At 35.6% G+C, this 24,848-nt stretch overlaps 2 protein-coding genes across 2 annotated transcripts; both read right to left on the reverse strand.

Annotated features, from left to right (window-relative positions):
• Positions 1-10,743: 10,743 nt before the first annotated feature.
• LOC100718200 (keratin-associated protein 20-2-like) lies at positions 10,744-11,543 on the reverse strand. The gene has a single exon (XM_063252395.1). It carries the CDS (start codon positions 11,503-11,505, stop codon positions 11,353-11,355), a length of 153 nt encoding a protein of 50 aa, XP_063108465.1. The 5' UTR covers positions 11,506-11,543; the 3' UTR covers positions 10,744-11,352.
• A 2,638-nt stretch (positions 11,544-14,181) lies between these two features.
• On the reverse strand, positions 14,182-14,328 carry LOC111756002 (keratin-associated protein 20-2-like). The gene has a single exon (XM_023563973.1). It carries the CDS (start codon positions 14,326-14,328, stop codon positions 14,182-14,184), a length of 147 nt encoding a protein of 48 aa, XP_023419741.1.
• Positions 14,329-24,848: the final 10,520 nt, after the last annotated feature.

The following is a 24,848-nucleotide window of genomic DNA, read 5'->3' on the forward strand; positions in this document are numbered from 1 at the left end:
CACGCTTTCTTTTTTCTCTTCACTTTTCATTTCTTCTCTTTCTTATTGCAATCCTCCCTTCCTTCTTTTCTTCTTTTGATCCTTTTCTTTTTTGTGTGTATCTCTCCTCCCTGTCTTCCTTTGTCCTTTCCTTCCTTGAAAAGTCTGCCCTGAAACAACTTGTTTCCTGCATCTTGCTCATTTACTAACGTGGTGTGTTAGAAACTCTGTTGTAAGAAACATTGTGGATATTTAATTTTATTACTTGATTAAGTATGTTCTAACTTCCTAGAAAATAAAACTTATTGACAGAATAAAATAGTTCATTGGTAGAAACTTTATATGTACTATACTTCTCTATGTCTCCTCATATAAAAGTTTTGTAAATGTAACAGTGATACATACAAGATTACGTCCTCAATTCTTGATTTCGTTTGTTTGTTCTAATGTAGTTTTACCTTTTACCTCATAAATGGGTGGATCACTGGTTCAGATGTGACATTTCTCCTAAAATGTGTAACCGTAAGAAAAGGACCAAGTAAGTACTGTTCTCTTTCTTGTTCCCACAGATTTAAGGTGCTAGATGAAGTATTACTAAAAATAGGGATAGTCATTCACGGATTTACATCTTTTGTTTTATCTAAATGTTTACTTAAATTCATTAAATATAAATTTTCTTACAACACATGAGCTTATTATAGTTATACAACGGACCTGAGATTCATAGTCAAACAAATCAATTTATAGTATGTCATTATTCAAATATGGGTATTGGAGGATTTTAACAAAGATAGAAGAAGATTTCCCTCTGATTTTATAGCTGCTGAACCAAATTTCATCTGACTTCAGAAATCCCACTACATTTATTATTACTGAATTCTGAAAATACGCAAAAATGTTAAATATGATGAAAATTCTTTTACCACAAACAGTCTGTTTTAGGTAAAGTTCAGATGTTTGAGAGAAATTGTTATGTACTGTTGGCCTCTCTCAGCCACTAAGTAGAAAAGTATTTGCCACTAACTGTTTGTTAATCATTTTTAACATTTAGTCATGTGAAGTTTATTATTATTTTCCTTTCTCTTACTTCTAGTTTGTTGTCCATAGCTGAAACTTTATCTGTGACCAAATAAAAATGGGGAAATTTTCAGCATTGTTAAAAAAATGTATTTTTTGTCTTTCGAATTAAAAAAAAAGATCCAGTAGGTAAAATATATATCTAATGCTATACATTTTCTATATTTCTGCAAATAAAATAGATTTTTCAAGTGTGCAAATAATGCTTGATGTCTCTAATGGTCAATTAGAATTTAGTCAATACCATTGATTTTTTAAATATTATGCCTGAATAATGTTCAGAAAAGTTTGTTATTAGTAATACGCTAGAAAATCCTCTAATTAATATAACACACAATTGTGTTGTCTGGTTGTCATTTTCTAGTATCATGGAGCACCTTCAGAATAATTGGAATGTATGAGAAAAGTTTTGCTGGATTTCAAAGAGAAAAGTTGAAGGTATACGATCAATGGTGGGTGTAAGATGGAGCCAGGACTCAGCACTGTAATGACTGCTGTGCTGAAGTGGTGAACAACAGATCTTGTCTAGAAGATTTTATATCTAACCGTGGGTTCCCGGCAGCTATCACACGGAATATTTAATCTTTACAGGGCCTGCATCCCCATGACATGGGCATGTAGATAGCTTCATGTGAAGATCAGGCAGCAAATCATCTCCTGCCTGAGACACAGCAGCTATATATTTTGTATCTTCAAGGTTTGTGAGATCACCATGCTGCAGAAACCAGGGGTGATGGTTAAAAGGAAGAATAAGATTAACAGCAAAAGTATAAAGGATTTGTAAATACAGTATTAAAATGTATCTCACTGGATTCAGTTATTCAAAATGGAAAATGGTGAAGCTGAATACCTTTTTCTTAATAACTGGGGATAAAGTTCTTTTGTTTATTTTAAAAACAAAAAAGGATGTAAAAAGATACAGAATTTCAAAACAAAATAATAGGAAATCAACACTGGTTAATATATTGCATATTGTTAAGTTAAAAGTAATGTTCAGATTATAAAATTTAGGCATAAAAACTGTGACTGTGGAGGTAGTGTGGAAAAGCAGAGGGATGAGCCTTGCAGGTTGTGCTGTTAGGAAGAAACTTGATAGAAACCATAGAACTTGAATACGGTAACAAAATGAGCAGCCATAATCAATGAACAGGCACCACAGAGGTTTCTATTATGGTGTCTAGAGACAGAAGCTGAAGTTTGTCAAGCAACAGAGACGACTTCCTCAGAGTGAGTGCTGACAGCTGCAGAGTACAGGATCTTCCAAAAATGCTTTAGTGTTGGTGGCAAAAGACATGAAAAGTTCTGTCCTTACAATTCATGCTGTCATTCAAATAAAGCACCATCAGTCAAGAGACAGGTGAACGACTGTGTTATTACATGTAATGTGTTAATATCAGTATGCTTGTGTTCTTTAGTATTTAAGATTTCCCTAATTAAAGATACTTTAGCTTGCCCTAATTTCTTTCAGTTATTGTATTGGCAAAGCAAAGTCACCATTATTTACATCATTTTTACCATGATTAAGGAAATTTGGAAAAAAGAAATTGCACCTAAAGCTAACTTTTCCCTTAGCAATATTCCCTTAGTAGTATTCCCTAACACTGCTTACCTTCACTAAGCAGTGTTATTATACCCAATGCAATCCTTCGACAGTGAGACTCTGTGTGTAGGTGCCCATCACTTCAGTGTCTCTCATAATTGTAGTAGAATTATGGAATTCATTTAAATTACATGATTTACACTAATACACCATTCAAGCAAGTGAGAATCCACGTGATGCTGATGGGGACTTGCCATGTGCCAGACATTTCTGATACCATGTATTGTATTAATATCATAAGTGAGATGATACTTTCCAGTAGGAATGCTTTCTTTCCTCTTTATAGCATTATGTGCTACACGCTGGCTTGCAAGCCTTGTCTTTCACTTTACCAATACTTTGTTGTTTCTGCAGCAACACATCTGTTCAAAGTGTGCAGTGAGTCAGAAAGCTCGCGAAATTCTTGGATGTGTTTTTATCTTTCTTGACTCTTGTTTGAGATTGGTGCTTTGTGAAGGCAGATCTTCCTCAAGATGAAAATATTGCTACAGGGATTTCCTTAATATGAATATTTAAATGTGATGGAAGTAATTATTTTCTTGTCCCTTATAGATTTATGTAACAAAGGAGAAACATTTCATTAACAAAAAGAGCACAGCAAAATGTTTAATTGACTCAAAAAATGGCATCAGATGAGTAGTGGGGACCGTCATTAAAGCAGTCTGCAAGAATGGAGCCTTGGGCTGAAGTGTAATTTGATTCTATTTAACTTAAATTTTAAAAACATGGTTTATGCCAGTTGGGTCTGAGTCTCTCATCACAAATCAAAATAGCTCTCAGTAAGTAGGAATTTAATTCATCCAATAATATGTAATTCTTACTACATATTTGTGATATTTCAGGGTTATGGATTATCTTCTGTTTATATTTTTATGAGAGAATGACATAGCTTCATTGTAGAAGGGGTATTTTTCAGAAAGATACTTTTGAGGGACTCTTACAGTGCAAGACAATGTAAATATTCTAATGTAATCTACCTGGAGTTAAAATAATTTACTGTATTATCCTGCATTGTACAAAAGATGATCAACATGAATATTTAAGCAAAATATTATTACAGGAAAAACCCACATACAATGCCATTATTTCCCCTCTGAGCCCTCTCTCTCACCCTTGTTCTGTTGTTTTTGCCACTTTCTGTAGCAGTTCTAGAGGTCGCTTTGCATGAGTGTCTATTTGTAATAACAAAAATGTGCAGTGAATATTGCTACTGAACCATTTTACAGAAAACAGGCTTGCAAAAATCCTGTGGTATGTCACTAGTCACCTTATTCGCTAGATCTGGCAGCATGCAACTTCTGAGTCTTCCTGAAAGTTACAATGACTACCAAAAACAAAAATCAGTCATTGGGTTCAGGACATCAAGGCAGCCATGACAGCATAACTAAAGACACTCATGAGAGAGGACTCTAGAACTGCTTCAGAAAGTGGCAAGAATAGTGGATTCAGTGTGCCTAAAACAAACAGGAGTAAGCACAATGTGCCTTTTGCTATCCTAATTATTTTAGATAAGCAAACACATTGTATTTTTAATTGCACCTCATACAAAGTTTTACCTGATTTTTTTTTTTTCACTTTGGCCATGTGTGTCGTTCTTTTGTAATGGCCTATAGAAATGCTCAGGCTTCAAATATGAACTGATGTGCAAAGATGGTTGCAAGGTCTCTTTCATAGAGCACATACCTCAGCACTGAGCCACAGTACCAACAACCAGGAAGTAGGGTGCGATTTCCTCTCTTAATTTTTGGTACTGTAAATAAGCCATGACAAGAATGTGAGGTGGAAAGAGTGAAATGCATTCACATGGAAATGAAGTGTCACATGGAAGTTGCTTAGAAAGTATAGGGGAATTGTGGTGTTGTAGGCATCACATCATTAAACATTAAGGCATGAGATTGTTCTTAGATGGAGATAGCAGGGGAAATGCAGGGGCAAATTGGGAAATTTTATATGAACAGTTTAAAGACACTGCTGAATGCATTTTAGCTTTTGTCTTTTTTTAAAAAATGTTTGAATAATTTTTTGTATTGCAACAAGTGTAAGAATATTATAAACAAAAGCCAAAATTAAAACTTCTATGCCTTCTTACTTAAAATTCTTCAGTTGTTCATATTTCTGGCCCCCTACCTTGCACATTTTACTGGGCCTTGATTTTAGAGGAAAAACTTTTAATATGATCTTGGCTATTGATTTATCATGCATGGGTTTTATCTGATTGTGATACAGTCATGTACTTATTTTTTTTCAGAATATTTATCTTGCATGGGTACTGGATTTTATTAAAATTTTGTTTTGCATTTATGGATATGATCATATGGATTTTGATTTTGCTTCCATTTACACAGTGTATTATATTATTGATTTTCATATGTTGAAGCATCTTTGTACCCTGGTATGAAACCTACGTGGTCATGATATATAATCCTTTGAAGATGAATTTCCAATAACAATGAGGATTTTTGCAAATATGTGCATTCATGAGACCATTTTATAGTTTTCCTTTTCACTTGAATCTTTATCTAATTTTGAGATCAGAGTGAAATGACTTCCAGCAATGAGTTTGGAGCATTCCTTCTCTATCAGTTTCATTAGATTTCATGGATATTGGTATCACACCCCACTGAAGACTTTTAGAATCCAGCATTGAATCCACCAGGCCCAGGATTTTCTTAGTTGGTAGCTTTTTATTAGGGTCTCAATTTCATTGCTTGTTTTTGAATTGTTTTTATGTGTTCTTATTTCAAATTGGAGACCAATTTAAAATAACATCTCTTACAAACGGCATACATCTAATGTTTTTTCTAATGAAGTGTGTGAATATCAATAAAATATCAGAGACATCTTTAGGTTTTTTAATATTTTGGTAAAAATATACACAAATTGATATTTTTGTTTTGTGATATCGAGATTATTTCTTAAAATCCGACATATATCAGCTTCCTCCTCACAAAGAATGTAGTCATTATGTACTGAGAAAATATAGTAATCAAAAATAAAAACTGAAAAATAAAGATTAAAACTGATGTAGCAATCCAGAATCTAGCAATCCAGAAATATCAGCAGTAAGCACTGCTAAATTTGAGCCAACCATATGCTTCAGAGCAGTGAGGAAGAAATTGACTTTTTAATAAGTGATGTTAAAAATATTACTATAAATATTTGACTAGTATTTCATGTTTTATGATAAAAATTTCAAATTGTTTTATATCCAAAAATAAAATGTAAAGATTCCATATCAATAAGGAAACCAATAAAATCACTGTAATGTGGGGACATGTGCTAGCATGGTTAAAATGGTAAGACTTATGTAGTCTATTTTGAAGTGAATAAACCAGAATTAGAAATCTTGATGAATATGTGGGGCAGTGGAAATCTTCATTTTTCCTGGTGGGACCATACAGGGATTGGCTAGCAAACCCTGATAGAAGTGACAGAAAATATGTTTGGGAGGTTCAAGGAGCTTCACATAACCTGACCAAACTTCCAGATTTGTTGAGGAATTACCAAGTCATAGTGTTCTGCTGAGCCCAGAGGGTTGTTTCATGTCAGCAAGGCTTGGTGATAATTTGGCTGAATTACTTTTATCTGCTTGTCCCTTTAGGGAATTTCCTTGTTTTATCCATGAGGCCCATGTCTGCTCAAGTTTTCAAAGCATCCTGTTGTTATGACGTTCCAACTCAGAGTTAGTAGTCTTCTGCTTCCCTAGTCAATCCGAGAAGACATCAACTCATTAAGTGTTGCAAGGAACTCTACAGGACTGTAAAATAATACAACTACTTTGGAAGATAATTGCATAGTTTCATGAAAAACTAAACATACTTTCATTTTGCAGGCAAATGCACTGCAGCATATTTACGCGAAGGAGTTGAAAATGTACATCCATATCAAAACCTGTACAGAAATGTATATAGAAGCTATTTGTAATTGCCAACACTTAGAGCCGATCATAATATTCTGCATTAAAATAAATTGTAGTACATTTAGGAAATTGACATTGCTCAGTACTGAAAAGAAATTAGCTATCAAAGCATGAAAAGATACAGTGGGTACCTAAATGCATGCTGCTATGTTAAAGAAAACAATCTGAAAACACTACTTACCATGTGATGCTAATTATGTAACATCTGAAAAATAAACTATTTAACTGATAAATATTGTTGAAGGTTAACCAAGCATTTTGGTGAAGTAGGGAAGGGTAATTAGCTAAAGCAAATGATGTGTTCAAGCTACAGAAAATGTTCTGTATGATATTGTGCTGCGATTCTGTGGATATGTTACCATACAGTGTCAGTCTCACAGTGTAATGCAACAATGTAAACTCAACACTAATGTGGGAGTGCCCCAGGTGAGCCACCTAACCAAGCTGTTCCAAATGAGAATGCCAGGCACCCCTGGTCCAGGCAAGCAATCAAATTTCTAGGCAGAGGGGTTTCAGCTAGCACAGCCTCCTGAGTGTATAAATAAACAGGTAGTACACATAAAGCATTTCCTTCCCTCCCTTCTCTGGAGAGAGGGCTCCAACTGACCTCGGCTTCCTACATTCTGACTGTTGTTTCCAATTCTTCCCTCTGCCAGCCTTCACCCTGGGAATTTCAAGAGCTATGCTGGACTCAGCAGACTGTCATTAATCCTAATATATCATTACTGACTCATAAATTGTAAAAAAGGTACCGCAATAATACAGTTAGGCAGTGAGGTGGCCAACATAATCTGGATTTTGTTAAAGTTTGTTAAAGTTGTTAAATACTCTGGATTTGTTTCAAGCCTTGTACAAATGACTCGGATCTTCCTTAAATTGACTCTAATCTTCCTCAAATAGACAAGGCAGCTTCTTTAAGTAAAAATTAAAAACAGTAATAAATCATAAAAGATAAATCCTAAATATGAATGCAAAAAACCTCCACCCAAGAACTGTATGTCAAAACTTCTATTTAGGTATGACTCCAGAACATTGCACAGGTATTCATCCAAATGTGGGACTTTGGGAATCTAATTATCTATGGATTAATCCATTGATGTGCTCATGAGTGGGTGTTCCCATGGTGTATGTGCCCAGGGGTAGATGTGCTCAGGGGTGAGTGGGTTGTCAGGATGTGGGATTTCACTGGAAGATCTGTGTCACTCAGCATGTCTTTTTAGGGCCTATCTCCCCTTCCTTGCTTCCTGCCTCTCTCTGCTTCCTGGCTGCTATTAGGTGAGCAGCTTCACCGCTTTCCACTGCCAAACACTTGACAATGATGTTTCTGACTTGGAGGTAGCTGTGAAAGTACTGGATCCCCCAACTTGTGAGCAAAACTAACCCTCCCCTCTTTTAAGTTTCAAATGTAAGGTGTTTTGTTAAGCAATGGTAATGTTAGCTAATTGCAAACCTGATCATGCAGAAAATACGGCTAACCACAAAGACATGGGTCACAAAAATACACGCTGTCCGCAGGAAGCTGAAACATGTCATCGGTAACCACACTCGAAGAGGGCACAATGTAGAATCCTGCCCTAGTGGGAGAAAAGAATGAACAATTTCTACTAAATATTAATTTCACCTAGGGGTAAGCAAAGTCTTGCCCAGTATTTATGTTAAATAATGTTTTACTGGAAAAAATCTCATCCATTTATATATACACATTAAACTGCTTTGACATTACAGTGGCAGAACTCAATACTGAGACAGATCGTAGGCATGCAAAACCTCAAATACTGACTACCCCTAGACAGAAAGTTTGCCTTCCCCTGAATGATCTACCAAAACTACAAACACATTAGTTGGTCATATGCCTAGAACCAGTATTGCTAGTTATGGAAGAGACTATTAGCCTTTTATGATAATTCTTGTAACTCATTTTCTGTATACTAAAACATTAAACATTATATATATATATATATATACACAAAATCAATATTCTGTTGTATGTCTGGTTAATATTATTTTATGAACATTCGTGTTTTATCAATTCAATCACTTTTTCTCAATAAATCTATCATTTCTTAATATTATACAAATTTGAAAAGGTATATTTTGTCACTGTCTACGAAGTTTTACTTTTATTTTATTGAAGATAAGTATTTTATATTTTATTAATAGAATTGTTCATTTAAATTTGTTAAATTGGAAAGTTTGATTGTGTGAAATTTTAAACTGATGATTATTCATATTCTGATGATTATTCATTAAATATATCATTACATTTTCTTCCAGTTCCATTCTTGTCAGTTGAAGTGGCCTATAGTCAGACTTACTCTTTGTCCTTATAGGTAGCATATTTGTTTTATTGACCTAAATTAAAATTTTGGCTTTGCATGTTATTTTCAGCTAGTAAGTTAGGTGCTTTAACTGGTATTTTTTCTCTTGGCAGTTAAGAGCTTTTAAAATTTATGCAATGATATTTTTCAACAGTTTTGAAAAATATGCAAAAATTTCTATTAAAAACAGATTTTGGTTTACTTTTCTTCCTCTATTGTATTTACTTTACATGTAGTTTTATCTTATTAGATTCACCACATGTTTAATACCCTGGAATTCTACATTTTAATCTTATATTTTTGTTTCAGTTGACTGTGTTTTATCACTGTATGTTTCAGTTTAATATTTCTTCTATGTCTATTGAGTTCGTAACCATATTTCTCACTTCCTTAAGTAGAATTTAAATTTGTTTCTGGGTTGAAGTTCTGCAGATTTAATATACATTGAGCATTTTTTCTTTAAATGTATTTATCAGTTATGACTATTCTAGTATTTCTTGTCTGCAAGCTGCAAAATGTTGTTCATCTTTTAGTTTCCATGATGTTACCTCTTTTATATAGGGTTTCATAAACAGCTTATTTACTGAAATCATAGAAAATCTGTAGTATTGAATTTCACCATAAATATTTTTATATTTGCTCCTTGATTCATAGAATATGTTAGATTTTCATATGGATCTGAAAGTGGAGACACTTGCTTGTGGTTAGTTCATTTACTTTGCAAATTGAGATAGCAGGATCCCTGGAGCTCAGAACTTATTCATCATCTTAGATAAAATAGGTTTTGTCAAAAAAGAAAAAGAAAAGCAAGGAAAAAGAAAACATCTGTTTGCTCTAATTCAAGAAAAAATTAACATAAAATACAGTTATGTACCAGGGTCTATCTTCCTTTGTTTGGGCCCACAAAATAGCATGTAATCTTTTTAGTTAAGGAGTCTTAACAAATTCATAACACTAGTGCTTATTTTCTCACCATTTTTACATTGACAGAATTTGTAATTTTCAAATAATCTGGTGGTTCTCTTAGTCAACAGATCTGTGTAACTTCAGAAGCTGTAAAGTATTTCAAAGAGAACCCTTGCTTTATACTTTAATAGTACATTTTTACAGGGCTGTGCTTTCTTTTTTTTGGGGGGGGGACCAGAGATCAAACTCATGACCTCATACTTGCCACAGGTACGTACTTGTGCCACTGAACTACATAGCTATCCCAGAATTTTGTTTTCTTTGATCTCTAACTGATTTATAACCCACGAAGAAAGTAGCCATCAAAATTTGGATCATTAAGTTCTCCTCATAGACTGATCCTCATCTTCTAGCTTCAAGTACAGTGGAATGGACTTTTTCAAAATTCTCCATCTTCAAAGTCTTGGGCCACCTAATATTTATTTTTTCCACCAGTTTATCATTGTATTTGATGTTAGATGTTTGTTTCCCAAATGAAACCTAATTTCTTTAAGGGTAGGAACAATTTTAATATGGGGATAATTAGAATTCCTGACAATATAAAGTTGATGAAGAACAGGTTTTTAAATAATAAAAAAAATCCATTCTAGTTTGTTACTGATCAAATACATCCTGACTTCATGAAAAGTTATTTTTGTTATATGTATATAATACATGTAAATTTTTCAAAACAGTTATAATAGATATTGAGATTGCTGCTTAGAGCTATTTTGGCAGAATGTCCTTACTTGTACAACCATTTTCACTATGATAACTTCAATAGTCACCCTTTAGGCAGAAATCATTTTAAATAGAAACAAGAGGCAGAGATCAATCTGATGCAGTCTTACAAATGATGTTGCACATGATACAATTTATAGAGATACACAATTTTAACTGACTTGGTGTACATATAAGTGTCATTGTGGAAATGGTTATTTTACAAATTTAGATGAGTATAAGCAAATCGAAATAGTAGGGGAGATAAAAATGTATGTAAAAACAAATTCATATGATCTTTCACAAAGAACTGCTATTTTACCTTGTTCAGTTTTAGGCAGCTATATTTAAAGAGCTTGATCTCTCTCTCTCTGTCTCTCTCTGTCTCTTTTTCTCTTTCTCTTTCTCTCTCAACTTTCTTCCTCTTTTTTCTATCCCACACTACAACCACACATACCAAACACGAATGCAAAACCATATGAACAATGCAGTGCAGTACAACTGCAACAGATCAGTATTCGTAATAATTAATTTAATAATACATTTTACACAGAAATTAGAGTAAAATTGATTGCATACAATTATGCATACAATGTTAATAACAAAATTTTTCTACAAATTATCACATAATCTGAAACATACTGATAAAGCAAAATGGCATGCTGCATTGTATTGTTTGAATTATTCAGTTGTTTTTGAAGATACTTGAATATTTCTCATGTGAAGAAAGTTGGAGATGATTTCAATTAATTAAAGAAGGTTAGAGCCAATAGACTGAGCACTGTGGGAATTGCTCAGTAGAAACCATAGGACCAGTATCTTCTACAGCACAGAGGCCGGCAACAGCCGTAACCATAGCCACCATAGCCATAGCCACAGCCACTGCCGTAGCCCAGGCCACCACAGCCGTAGCCCAGGCCACCATAGCAGTTGGCATAATAGCACATGGTGTCAGCAGAGGAGTGTTCTGTTGAGGATCTGGAAGTTGGTGTCTTGTGTCTGGAAGTCCCTGTCTGCCTGGTGCCTTTTATATCTCTTGGTGGAGGGAGGGGAAATCACAGGCAGAGCAGCGTCACATTATCTCACCAACACGCTTCAGATGACCACATGAACACATGCTTACTGATAAAATGAGGACCTCATAACAGAGATGATTTCACTACTGAGTCAGAAACCCATCATCATTTATGAGTCTTTGACATGCAACTCAATCTGTTTCCAAGGATCTGCTGCATCCCGTGTTTAGTTAATCCTGGTCAGATGATCTCACTACACCGTGTGACACAGGTCATGAAAGTTCTGCAGGTGTTGATTTTCCTTTGGTTTCAGCTCCTCCACAGGGACCCCTTCCCTTTCTTCTTCTCTCCTTTCTCCTTCTCTTCCTTCCTCCCTTCTCTTATCATTTCTTTCCTTTCCTTCTTGAAGCATGTTATCTGTGGCAACCTATTTTCTGACCATTTCTCAGGATGAATGAACCGTATGATTGATAATTTGATGGTGTTAAGGTATCAATAGAAATAAAGACTAGGGGTGTTACAGGTTAAGAAATGGATTATTTTGGTGAGCACAGTGTCATTTAAAAGATTGATATGATTATAATCAATAAATCAAATAGAGTCGTGGCTTCTCAGTCTCATTGAGACAGCTTACATAGGACCAAAGATGAAAAATTCTCAAGTCGTTTTTGTATTTTATACCAGGAGCTAAACTCAGGGCCCTACACTTGCCAGGTAGGTGTTTATGCTGCTGAGCTATATCCCTGCCCCAAAATTGTCGTATTCATATCCTTGCATTTAAACAAGATAATACCTCAGAAAACATCCAAAGTTAATGTTGCTTCTGAAATATTCCACTGTGAAAATTTTGCTTGCTGCTTTTATAGTAGCAGGGAAGGTCAGGTCATCCTGATTCAGTGGCAGACCAACATGACACCAGTTTTCAGGGATTCTAGCATCGACTGTCAACACTCCGAGTCCTTAGTCTCTTTCTTTTAGGGATGCGGCTTCTTAGCAGGTCCCGGACTCCAGTTTTTCTTTTCTTATCACCTTGACATGTCTTTCTATTTTTCAAATGAGTTTGCATTTAAAAACTGATAAGGGAAGCTTAAGAATTTTCAAATAATAGAACACCTGATGCTGTGTTAAATGTTATAGCCCACATTTTATTTTTAAGAATGTGTCTTTATATGTCTACAGTTACGCTTTGCCTGCCCAGAAGAAAAACATGTACTGTCTACACGTCCCAACCTCTTGTATCCTCCTAGAAACAAGAACTGCTTAAGCTTACTTTTCAAAAATTTATTTGGTCCCTCAGTGAGGAATCAAAATGATACATTGCATTGCTTTCATTTTTCTTAGTTTGTTATATAACTAGTATTTTAAAAGAAACAAAATGTTTTTGTGTCTGATAAATGTTTTGTGTAATAATTGCTGTTTAAGATTTTTATCTGCCAATATTTTAGTTAGAGAAAAAAAGCAGAACAGAAAAAAGAGTAGAAATAATACAGAATTTCAAAAAATAACAGTAAGAAACCACTGGTTGATAAATTGCATATTGTTATCTTAAAAGTAGCTGTTCAAGTTACAAAATCAAAGCATAAAGAATTTACAGACAATCAAACAATGACAGCACAAACGATTCTGTTTGATGAACTAACAAAAACGTAGTAGCATGGTTATTTATCTTGCATACTTAAAACATATTCAGTTATATATATATACATATACCTACAATGTGTTCTTTCCTTTGAAGCACTGTCTCTCCCTTTCATTATTATAATATCTATTATACATTTTGGATCTTATTACTCTTTCAGTTTTATTATTATTATTATTATTAATTTTTTACACTAGAGAGAAATATGATATTTACAAATGTGAGTCTGATTTATCTCACTTATGAGGATAGTCTCAAGTTGCTTCCATTTACCTATAAAAGCCTCAAGATCATACTTTTGTATAGGTGAGCAATATTCTATTGTATAAAAATACTGCATCTTTTTCAACTATTCTGTGGATGATGGGCATTTTGGTTGTTTCCAAGATTTAGCTATCAGAAATTGTGCTGCTATGAGCATGGGTGCACATGTATCGCTGTGTGATAAACTTTTCAGTTTTTCTGGGAAAGTACTCAGGAGAGAAACAGCTGGATTTAATGGAACATCCTATCCTAGTATTTTGAGGAATCTCCATACTGATTTCCACAGTAGCTGCATCAATGTACACTGCCACCAAGAGTGTAGAAGTGTTTCTTTTTCTCCACATCCTCACCAACATTTGTTATCAGTTGATTTCTTGACAGCAGCCACTCTTTCTGGAGTGAGATGAAATCTCAATGCTGTTTTAATTTGCATTTCTCAAATCACCAGTGATGGTGAACATTTCTTCATGTATTTATTTACCATTTGCATATCTTCATCTGAGAAATGTGTGTTCATCTCAGATGCCCACTTTTGGAGTGGGTTTTTGGATTTGGGGTCAAATTTTTCAATTTTTCGTATTTCTGGATATAAGTCCTTTGAGGGACTACTAGCTAATTGGCGTTTAAGTTTTGAAAAATAACTAAATGTTTTGTGTATGTGGAGATAATTTTACCCTGAGATGTTATGCTACTTTGCACATGCTTCAGTAGAAGCCACAGGTCCAGTATCTTCTACAGCACAGGGGGCAGCAACAGCCATAACCAGAGCCACCATAGCCACAGCCATAGTCACAGCCACAGCCACTATAGCTGTAGCCCAGGCCACCATAGTAGCTGCCAGAGTAGCACATGGTGTCAGCAGTGGACTGTTGAGTTGGTCACCAGGAAGTAGCTATCTGAGTTTTGTTGTCATCTTCTGCCAGGGCCTTTTATGCTTTCTTGGTGGCAGGTGGGGAAAACAACAGGAAGTGAAGCATATTATCTCACTAATGTGCTTCACGTAGGTCTTAAGTATCTTTAAATAATAGTTACCTCATAAATGAAATAATTTGCCTCCTATGTCAGAATTCCTTGATCAATTTATGGGCCTTTATGATAAATCTCTTGTTCGGGGCTAGGGATTTAGCTCAGCAGCATAAGCACCTGCCTTGCAAGCAGGCAGTCGTGAGTTCAATCCCTGGTACCGATAAAAACGAAAAAGACAAAAAAAAAAAATCTCTTGTTCTATTTTTGAGGTCCGACTAACTCTATATTTATGTAAATACCTATCACCTCTCTACTTATGTTGCATACCATGAAAACAAACATCTCATAGTTATTGATATATTGTTTTATTTTTGTTCCTCTTTAAGAAGATTTTCATTTTGTTCTATTGTTGCTATTATTAGTTGGGTTTTGTTTTCATGAAATAAGACTTATTTGTAGGGATGCGTTTCCTGAGTATTGCTGATGAATGAAGAGCAAGGTATTGGTTATGCTATTTGGTGAAACTGAGATAATTTATTACAGTATTTATACATGTTTTGCATTGACCTACAAGCCCTCTAGAGTTAATGCTATTTCAATCTCTCCAGATAATACACTGGTACTTTTTGGACAGGAACTCTGTATTCCCTAAGCATCTTGTTGTCACCTCACCTGAAGGTGATGCAGACATATATGTGAAACACAACTTCGTTAAGTTTGGGGCTCTATCCTCACCTCATATGGATTTTTTTTTTTTTACCAGAGAACTCATTTGTTAACAAGAATGTCTTGCAATTTCAGCAATGACATTTCTCTTAATAAGCATGTGAATTGTATTCGATAGCATCCAAAAGACCAAGAAGCCATGTATTCCTCTGGGGTTTGCAAATGATAGATGAAGCAATTGTGGAAAATGAATACCCAATCAAGCAAATACTCTGTTTGCTCAAAGTTGTTAATGAAATTTATTAAAATATAATTCTCCTAAAATGGTAGAATTCGACCTATTAACTGTAGGGGTCAATAAGTTTGACAGAGATATCAATATAAATGATGTATCGACTCTCTAAATGTTAGCTATTGTAAGATTCCATAAGTGAAGAGAACCTTCCATCAGATTCTTTAGATGCTGAGTCTTATTTTCCTCTCACCTCACAAAACCTGCCAGCAGGTGTAATTTTTATTGAAAATTGAAACTATTGGTGAGGGGATAAACATGAAAACCAAACCAAACCGAACCGACCTTCAGATACATCATGGTAGAGACAGCAGCATTCTCAGATGCTTCTCAGGCCTTCACCTAGAACACATGCAGGTGTTCAGAGTGGAAGAGAACTCAGCCAGTGACACAGTGTTCAAATGAGGTAGCATTTGCTAGCTGGTCAAATCCAGTGATAAGGGTCGTTGGAAAAAAGCCACTGTTGGAGGCTATCAAAGCCTGCAGCACAAGTTCTTGTTTCATACACAAGAAAGTGTATGAAAATTTGGTTTTTCTCTCTGAGAAAATCCCAGCTAAGGGCATTTGCTGCTAGGTTCCATGCATGGCAGGAGCCACCTGTCTGGGTTGGGTGTAGGGGTTCTTTTGGAGAGATATGTTATGTGGAGTCTGAAATACTTGCCCAGGAAAGTCACCAAAGACCTGGGCATGACAGGGACAAGACAAACCCAGTCAGCAATATCAGCAGGGCTGGAAATGCCATGGGCTGGGGGCCAGAAAAACAAAAGATATGTGCATGTGTTCAGAATTTAAACTAGAGAGAAACTTGGTGGGCTCTGTGGGTGCCAAAAGACAGAGGCCTGCACTGGAGTGGGTAAGACAGGGTGAGGTGAGCCTGTCTTAGCCAAGCAGCTCCCAGAGAAGGAGATGTGGGGCCGTCTTGGCAGCTGAAGTCCTCAGGGCCTGGCAGGTCGAGTGAGAAATATAGCATGGTGGGAGCTGAAGCTGTGTCTCTCAGGAGCCCAGATGCCACTGGAATTCTGGGCATGAGAATTCCTGGGTTAGTAACAACCAGGCTGAAATTTGGAGAGAGAAGGACCAGGAGACCCTGGCAGGAGAAGGGCCTGGGAGGCTGAGGCTAACACCTGCTGGAGGAGATCCTGTAAGTGCCCTGCTGGCCACAGTCTAAACAAAGGTCTTGGGGTGGTTGACCTTGACTTTCCAAGGGCACTGCAGTGTGGAGTCTCCCTAGGATGGTGGTCCTAACCGACACAATGGTGTCATTGTTCTCCTCTCTTCTCCTTTTTTTCTCTTCTTTTTTTTCCTTCTCTTATGATTGCATAATATATGAGCAGTACAACTCTTATAATTCACAATGTCACCCATAATACCATCAGCCAATATAAAAATGGATTATTGAATGTTTTGTAAAAAATGTATAGTAATGCACTCTTCACTTGTGCAAAATAAAGTTTGGCCCAATCTTGTTCACATATTACTTTGATCCAATGAAATGATCATTATCTATCCTATCAGGGTTTTATAGCAAAAAGAAAGGCTGCTGTGGCACAATTTTCCATCACTTATACATGTAGATTTTCTCAATTAGTGAAATTGCACCAATGACCTCATTTGACAGTGAGATTTTACAGATTGATATGCATATATAGGTGCATATCTCCAATTTCGCTAATGTCACTAATGACCCCAACTTAATGGAAATTATTGACAATACATGGCTTATTAACTGATCTACCATTTAAACAAACAGCATTCTATGATTTACATGATGTTGATGAAAGATCCATTATGTACTGCTCACTTTCAAGACAATGTATGTAACAAATAATATTTGTGTCCTTATGCTTCTCAGTATGTTTCCACTTATATAGTATTACATACTGTAAGATGCAGCATATTACATCTGAAAATATTAAATAATACCAGTAGAGCTCCCTTGAATTGAATTATTTTATCTGGGCACTTCCAATATTAGAAAAATTTTTAATAGGATGACATGGCTTTATGTTTTCATAATAGGTGAAAGATATCATGTGATCACAGTTTGATGATGAGATGCTCTACTGCATGCAAAATATTTGAGGAAAAAATATAAATATAATGAGTTCATCAAAAAATAAATCTTATACAGAACACTAAGATATATTTTAAAATATACTAAAAGTATAAACATTGAGCGTTAAACAAGAATTGTTTTATAGAGAAACCTAAATATATGTTAGACTATTTAAACAATTCCTGAGAGTTTTAATAATGAAAATGTCAATAGTTTGCCTGTTCAGAAAATTTTAAAAGTGTAAGTTTACTGAATTAAGCACCTCATGCTCTATGCCCTTTCCACATACTTACGTATGTCCATAGCTAATTCTAAGATCACAAATCAGATTGTTTGACTGCAGGGTTATTGATATTTTTGCTATGCTTGAGGACTTATCTTTACTATTACAGGTGTTCTTATTTTCTTGCAGCTTCATATCTGTTCAAATGTTTGATGAGTCAGGTGTGTCCATATGATGCGGGGACCAGATCTGATCATTCTCAGCTCTTGTCTGAGAAGACTGGTGCTTCATAAAGTCACATCTTCACTTTGATGACATCATGACTTGCTGGTGAATCCTAAGATGAATATTTGAATGAACATAATGGAGGTAACTTTTTCTGATCCCTTATTTATTAAGTGGCAAAGGCAAACACTTAATTAACAAAAGGAAACAACAAAATATTTGAGTAAAAATTAGTATCATTTGACTAGGGGAAGATTCTCATTAAAATGGCACACAAAAACATACTTGAGTTGATATAGTTTATCATTTACTAAAATGCAATTTTATTTCATTTAATGTTTAAAAAGTTCCTATATTTCAGTTATATCTGAGTCTTTTCTCAGGGAGGGCTGTAAAACTCAATATGCATATACATGCAAATTGGAACTTCATTGTTTACTGTAATCTAGTGATATGTGAGGGCTGCAGATTATCTTTAATTAATGTTTTAATTAGACTTAATTACTTTTCATAGGACAAGCCTGTTGAAATTGTGGATGATAAATTTTTCAGAAATACGTTACTAAAGAGATTTCATAGAAAAAAAGTAATGTAAGTTTGTCAACCTACTGGAGTTGAAATGATTTATCATGTCTCTTAACGGTATACACATTTCAGATTTCTAAGAATAATTTGTGTAAATTTGCTTCGACTTGACCACACGTCATTGTTTTTTGCGATACCTTTGGAAATGCTACCATTTCACAGATGAATAGGAATGTGAAGATAGTGACAGAGGACCTTTCCACACGACTGACAGTCATATAGGGTTAGAGCCTGAGGGAAAATGGCAGAATTTTCCTTCTCCTCTTCAAATTGCAGAGGATCAATGATACGATGTAAGGAGGAACACAATGCAATCACACAGGGAAACATTATCACAACAAAGTTGTCACGGTGCTTATATATGGGGATAGCGCTCCTCTGTAAGCAGTGGATCATTTCAAACTTTAATGTGTGTAGATAACAATGTATTCAGGTTAGATGGACCTAATAGGAGTCAGGCCTACAAGAAATGATGTGATACAAACAACTGAGACAAAAATGGTGAATGTAGCCAAATTTTGTCTTTTCCTTAAATAACACTTAGATATTTCAAAACCAAGAAGGTACAGAGGCAGTAAAATGTGTCTCTGATCTCTGAACTGTGCCTCTTAAATTTTTAGCACCTTAGTAGAGCTAGGCTGTACATTTCGCTTTGTCCCATATCTTGTTCTCCTTCTACCACTCGTATCATTTAATTTCAGTCAGTTTGTATCCTAATTCTTGAAATGTCACTTTTCATTCATGTAGATACTGTAGAGGCACAGCCCTGACATTTCATTTCTAAAATCAGTACTTCTCCAAGCACAAGTGTCTTATTCTTTAGGGTTTGTTCTTGTCTATGGTTGCCTGGGAATTGCGTTGGGTATTTTCCAACATGACAGATGGTGTGAGACTGTGTTTTAAATCTTCCTCAACTTTTCATTGGGGAAGTCATGCTTTGTGCAGATGCACAGATGCTTGTATTCTTGGAAAGTCTAAACCATTAGTTAAAGAAGACCTGTCTTAAGATTTTTTTTTTTTAAAGATCAATTGTAGCATGTCATAGGTCCTTGAATATTCAGCTCAGAATCTGGTGGAGGGAGATAGTCATGTTGGTTGAAAAATATAAAGAATACAGGGAGAAAATGAATTGAGTCAAAGTTAGCTCTGGATAGTATATATAAAGAGCATCATTCAGTGCACTTAACATATCACATTGGTAAACTGCATTAGCAATTTTAGAAAATATTCAGGGTACTTTTATTAATTAAATCTCTTTTATTTGAAAGAGGCATGGCCAAATAAAGTGATGGGGAATTTGAATGGGAAAGAACAATGTGCTGGCTTTGGCAGCAGTTACACTAAAAGAGAACATGGCTGAGCCTTTTGTTTCACGCTGTTGTTAAATGCATTTGCCGCTAGTACTGACATAGAATACCATTTTATACAGTGTAATTATCTGACTGCATTATCCTATATTATAGGGAGCACCTGAAGTTGAAGATTGATCACATGTGCATGTGCAGCTAGAGTGAAGCCAGCCCCAAAACATGGGGACCTGAGGTGAGACAGATGAGCAAATTGTTAGGCAGAGGGGTTTCACCTGACATCAACCTTCCCAGTGTACAAAGAAACACACTGCAATCTCTGGCTGATTTCTTTCTCCACTAAGAGAGAAGGTTCTACCTGAGCTCAGATTTCTACATTGTTTCTCTGGTCTTCATTTCTTCATGGTCCTTCACCCAGAAGTTTTTCAAGATCTGCGAGGAACATGACGTACTTCCCCATTTTGGAGGCTGAATACATGCTAACCACAATTCAAAGTGAAAAGGCTTACTTTGGTTTATTGTTTAGGAGGATTTATTTCATGGTCAGCTGGTTTCAAGGCTGAAATTGAAATGGCATGGTGGAAGTGTCTGGTGGGAGGAAGTTGCTCAAACCATTGCATCCAGGATGCTGACAGCCAGAAAGAGCCAACGTGAGACAGACAGAGATGGAGACTCACGAACTCTTCAAAGGGATTCTTTCAGTGATCCAACTTTATTAGAGTCCCACATCCCCAAAATATAAGCACATAGTCAACTTTGTCTTCGTTTACAGTTTAATATGCTGATAAATATAATATCTTCACCCACTTTGGTCCAATCACATGTCACAGTTTAGGAGATATTTTAGATCTAAAGGGTAACATTTTTCTCTTGGCTTCTGGAGGACTCATGTCCATTTCATTATGTAAAATGTGTTTTAGTCCATAGCCAGACTTAGCAAAGTGTTAATTATTTTAGACTTTAAAAATTTAAGTTCAATGTCTTCTGAGAATCAAAGTAAACTGTTAGCTGTGAGCTTCTGCAAAAATCAGAGGCCAAAATTTTCAACAGATGCAGCGTAAACATCCCCAGTCCCAAAACCAGGACTAGAAGCATTGAAAGGAATTGGAATGAAGTATGACTGAACACCCCACTATCTCCACCACCACTGCTGATAGAACAAATATTAAATCTTACAGTTCTTTGTACAGCACCCAGGGCATGTGGTTGGGAGCTATGAACTCCAAAGGGATATGGCACCCCTGCCTGTAAGTCCTTGATGACTGAACCCCACATAGCTTTCTTTCCTAGGGTGCCTCACCTCACTGATTGGAACTTTGCTTGGCAGAGATTTCACGCTGAGGTGAAAGCCTCTATTACCCCCTAACTTTTGCATTTGGCATGTATGAAAAACCAGTGCCATGTGGATGATCTAAGGTCTGCCACCTGCTTAAGCAGTAACTGGGCTCCCTTGAATGACAACTGTCTGACTTTTGACTTCCTCCATGGCTGAACTTGAGAATATACTTCTCTAGACAGTGCTAAGTGAGCAGGTGCCCTGGAGCTCCCCAGTTCTTTCCAACAGCTCCCCACTTGTATTTCCTTGAGCTTTGCACAGGAGCGATATGGCCAGTATTTAAGTTGCCATCAAGTTACAAGATGTGCTCAAAATGCACCAAATGTTTAAATTTAAAACAGTTGATTTTTGGTACCAAATAAACAAATAAGATATAAATTAAAAATGTTTCTATACTGCTATTAATATCACCCTCAAAATATTTCCTCTCACTGGTAACATGGTCTTACCACTTTCTGAAGCAGTTCTGGAAGTATTTTTTTAAATCTTAAGTTGCATTGTTCTGACTTCTTTCTTTTCCTGAATTGATTCAAAGTGTTTATCTTTCATATTCATCTTATTTATTTATTTATGATACTGGGGATCGAGCTCACAACCTTGCCCTTACCAGGCAGGCACTTGAGCTGCTGTACTAAATATCTGACCTTCAAAGTCATTTTAACTTTGAATAAAAGTCACATTTGAATAAAAGTACAGCATTTTAGGGGTTCTCTAAACCATACCCCCAAATCTTCTCAAACTCCTCCCACAAATCAGTTATAATGTGTCCCAACCATATTAGTAGGTAAGGTAACAGTAGGTGCTAATATTTCCACTGCTGGGACAAAATCTTTATACCCACAATTTAAGAAGGAGGTGCTTATTTTGGGCCAGTATTTTGGATGACTGATTCCAAGGCAGAAATTTCACAGTGAAAGATCTCTAGAAAAAAGTGAGCCATTGCACAGCATAGAGAAAAGGACCAAAAAAAAAAAAAAAAAGCATATAACCTGCAAAGATTTGCCACCGGAGCCCACCTATGCAAACATGCCTACCTCCCAACACCACATTCAGCTGTGAGCTTAGTAGTGGTTTTATCTGCTGACGTGGATAACTCCTCCATCACCAATTGCTTTTGACAGCACAGCTTTTGATTACATGGGAGTTTTGGGGGATCTTTTAGAACTAAACCATAATGCTAATTACAGAACATTTCTAAATATGTAGATTTGCTACTAAAAAGTCTGGCTTTTACCCAAGAGAGAAAAGAGAAGACAATGGACTACATATACTTCTACATACACATGTAAATGACAAGGAAAAGAGAAATATAAATGCAAAGTGTTTATAATGGTTGATACAATGTGTCAACGTGAGAAATGAGAAGTTTAACTAAGTAACTCCACAGGGGAGGAGGATCCTTGCTTTGTAAGCATCCTGAGCCTCTGCAAGAGAAGGGCACTGAGATGCTGTGGTTCAGTAGCCATAAGATAAGCATTATATTATAATAGAAGAGGGAAAAGAAGCTTGCTCTCCCCTCTTATTTTTGTTCTTGCTGCTTCTGCCACCTTGAACTATTGTCTGTGTGCCTGCCTCGCAGCCAACTGCTTACAAGCCGAAACCTCCACACACTGTGAGGTGAATAAACTTTTCCTTCCTTAATTTTGGGTAAAAAAAGTAACAGAAACAGTATTTTTCAAAGAAAGGTAAGATTTCTTGAAAAAGTAACTTTTCACACTGAAGCTGTTATGTTACAATAAATGGCAAAGTGATGCAATATCAAATGTAAATATTTTATGAGTGGTGGAGGTTCAGGTGGTTTTGGTTAATCAAGTTAAAATATGATGAATCAGTAAATCTAAAGAAGGTATATTAGAGGATAACACTTTCACTTTCAGAGAGAGAAATAAGTTACTCATAGGAAGAATTTTCGTAGGGCACCTGGACAAAGAGAAAGAAAAATTCTATTGGCTGCAGTGGGAGGAGGAGCAAGCCACAGGCACAGATTGGCTTCCTGTTTTATGTTAATTTACATTTTTAAAGTTGTCTTAAAGTTTTAGCATGTATTTTTTACTGTGCATAAGGAATCCTACGTCAATAGGAGTCTCATGCTATCATATCAACATTCTCACAAAGTAGACATTTTCAATAAACAGCTTTTGTTATATTTGTGAAGTGTAAATGTGAGGCTGTGCTTTTCTTAGTTTAACATCTATAATTAGTTTGCATGGAAGTATATTTTGTGTGATCATCATTTTTAGTATGATTATTCTTTTTATTATGTTATTGTTGCATTTACCTGTTTCTTTAAATTGTGTGCTTAGGAAATATACGTGCACCTTTGTGAATATGTGGATTCATAAATGAAGATATTAATGAAGTTATAAAAGTTGAAAAATTACATTTTCAGTTTTAAGGTATAAAGGCTTTTTTCATAGAGTAAGAAAAAGAATAAAATGGCCAATTTCTACCTCAACACACATATATGAATGACAAGGAAAAAGTGAATTCAAATGCAGTGTTTTTCAAGGGAACTTACTTAAAAACAAACAATATGGTCATAGTAATTATTTACAACAATAATTCTGTACACATTGTTTTCCTGTTTTAATATCATCTATTGTTTCACACTGAAATGTATAATTGTTCAGTAAATTTGCCTTAGTTTACGTTAGATCCTTGCTGAATTACCAGGTTCTCCATGAATGTATTCATTAATTTTCCTGTAACTGTGTAAATTTCATCACTTGAGTGAATGTATAACTGTATTTGTCTGACACTGGTTTGTAAACACTCTGATCAAAATTAAGAAACTGACCATATCCAGGGGTTGGTATGAGATCTTCCTCTCATCTCTCTGTTTCTGTCTGTGTCTGTGTCTGTGTCTGTGTCTGTGTCTGTGTCTGTGTCTGTGTCTCTGTCTCTGTCTGTGTCTCTGTCTCTGTCTCTGTCTCTGTCTCTGTCTCTGTCTCTGTCTCTCTCTCCACATTCTCCTTTACTTGAGAAGAACTCAAGTAAGAGTTCTTACTTGCCAAGAACAGCACGACTGGTTAATAGCACATGCAAATCATTAGTCCAGCATTACATCTGACTAGCAGTCATAGATGTGAATCAATTTTGCTGCTTGTTGAGGTTATTTCCCATTATATAAAATCTGGACACTCTTTTTCTCATTATGAGGATACTCTATTCTTTTTTGGAGTGCACATTCTAAGTTTAATAATTGATATATTGTGCCTATATTTCATAGACTGAAGCCATAAAAAAATACTAGTTTGTAAATAAATGAGCATAATGTGTTTTTAAGAAAACTAAAATATTGAATTTTGGGTTGACCATTATGTACTATTCTCTACTCTTTTTCTTTATATGTTTCATTAGTATGCATATATATTTTCCAAATTACTTCCAAGAGGGTCCACTTAAGATTCTACCACTGACAGGCTCATCTTGGATACTCATTCTCTACAACTATGAATGAAAAAATTGTTCCTCTTAAGCAGACCATGGCAGGTATTTTATCATAATGATGCAAAGCAGACTAATACAGTCTTAATTTCCTAATATAACACTCACATCATAATGTTAGTCTCTGAAAACAAAATTACCAGCAGAAACAAAAACGTCAAAGGATTTGTCCGATGGGGACAGTAGCTCTGGCTGTTTCTCAGTGGCATGTACAGGTCCAGTGTCTGCCTTAGCATGACTGATGTTGGCAGTCCTATTCTTGTCCCCT

The sequence above is a fragment of the Cavia porcellus genome, unplaced genomic scaffold (genome assembly GCF_034190915.1).
Source record: "Cavia porcellus strain 051 isolate PalLab524CR breed Dunkin Hartley unplaced genomic scaffold, mCavPor4.1 scaffold_7, whole genome shotgun sequence".
Lineage (NCBI taxonomy): Eukaryota > Metazoa > Chordata > Mammalia > Rodentia > Caviidae > Cavia > Cavia porcellus.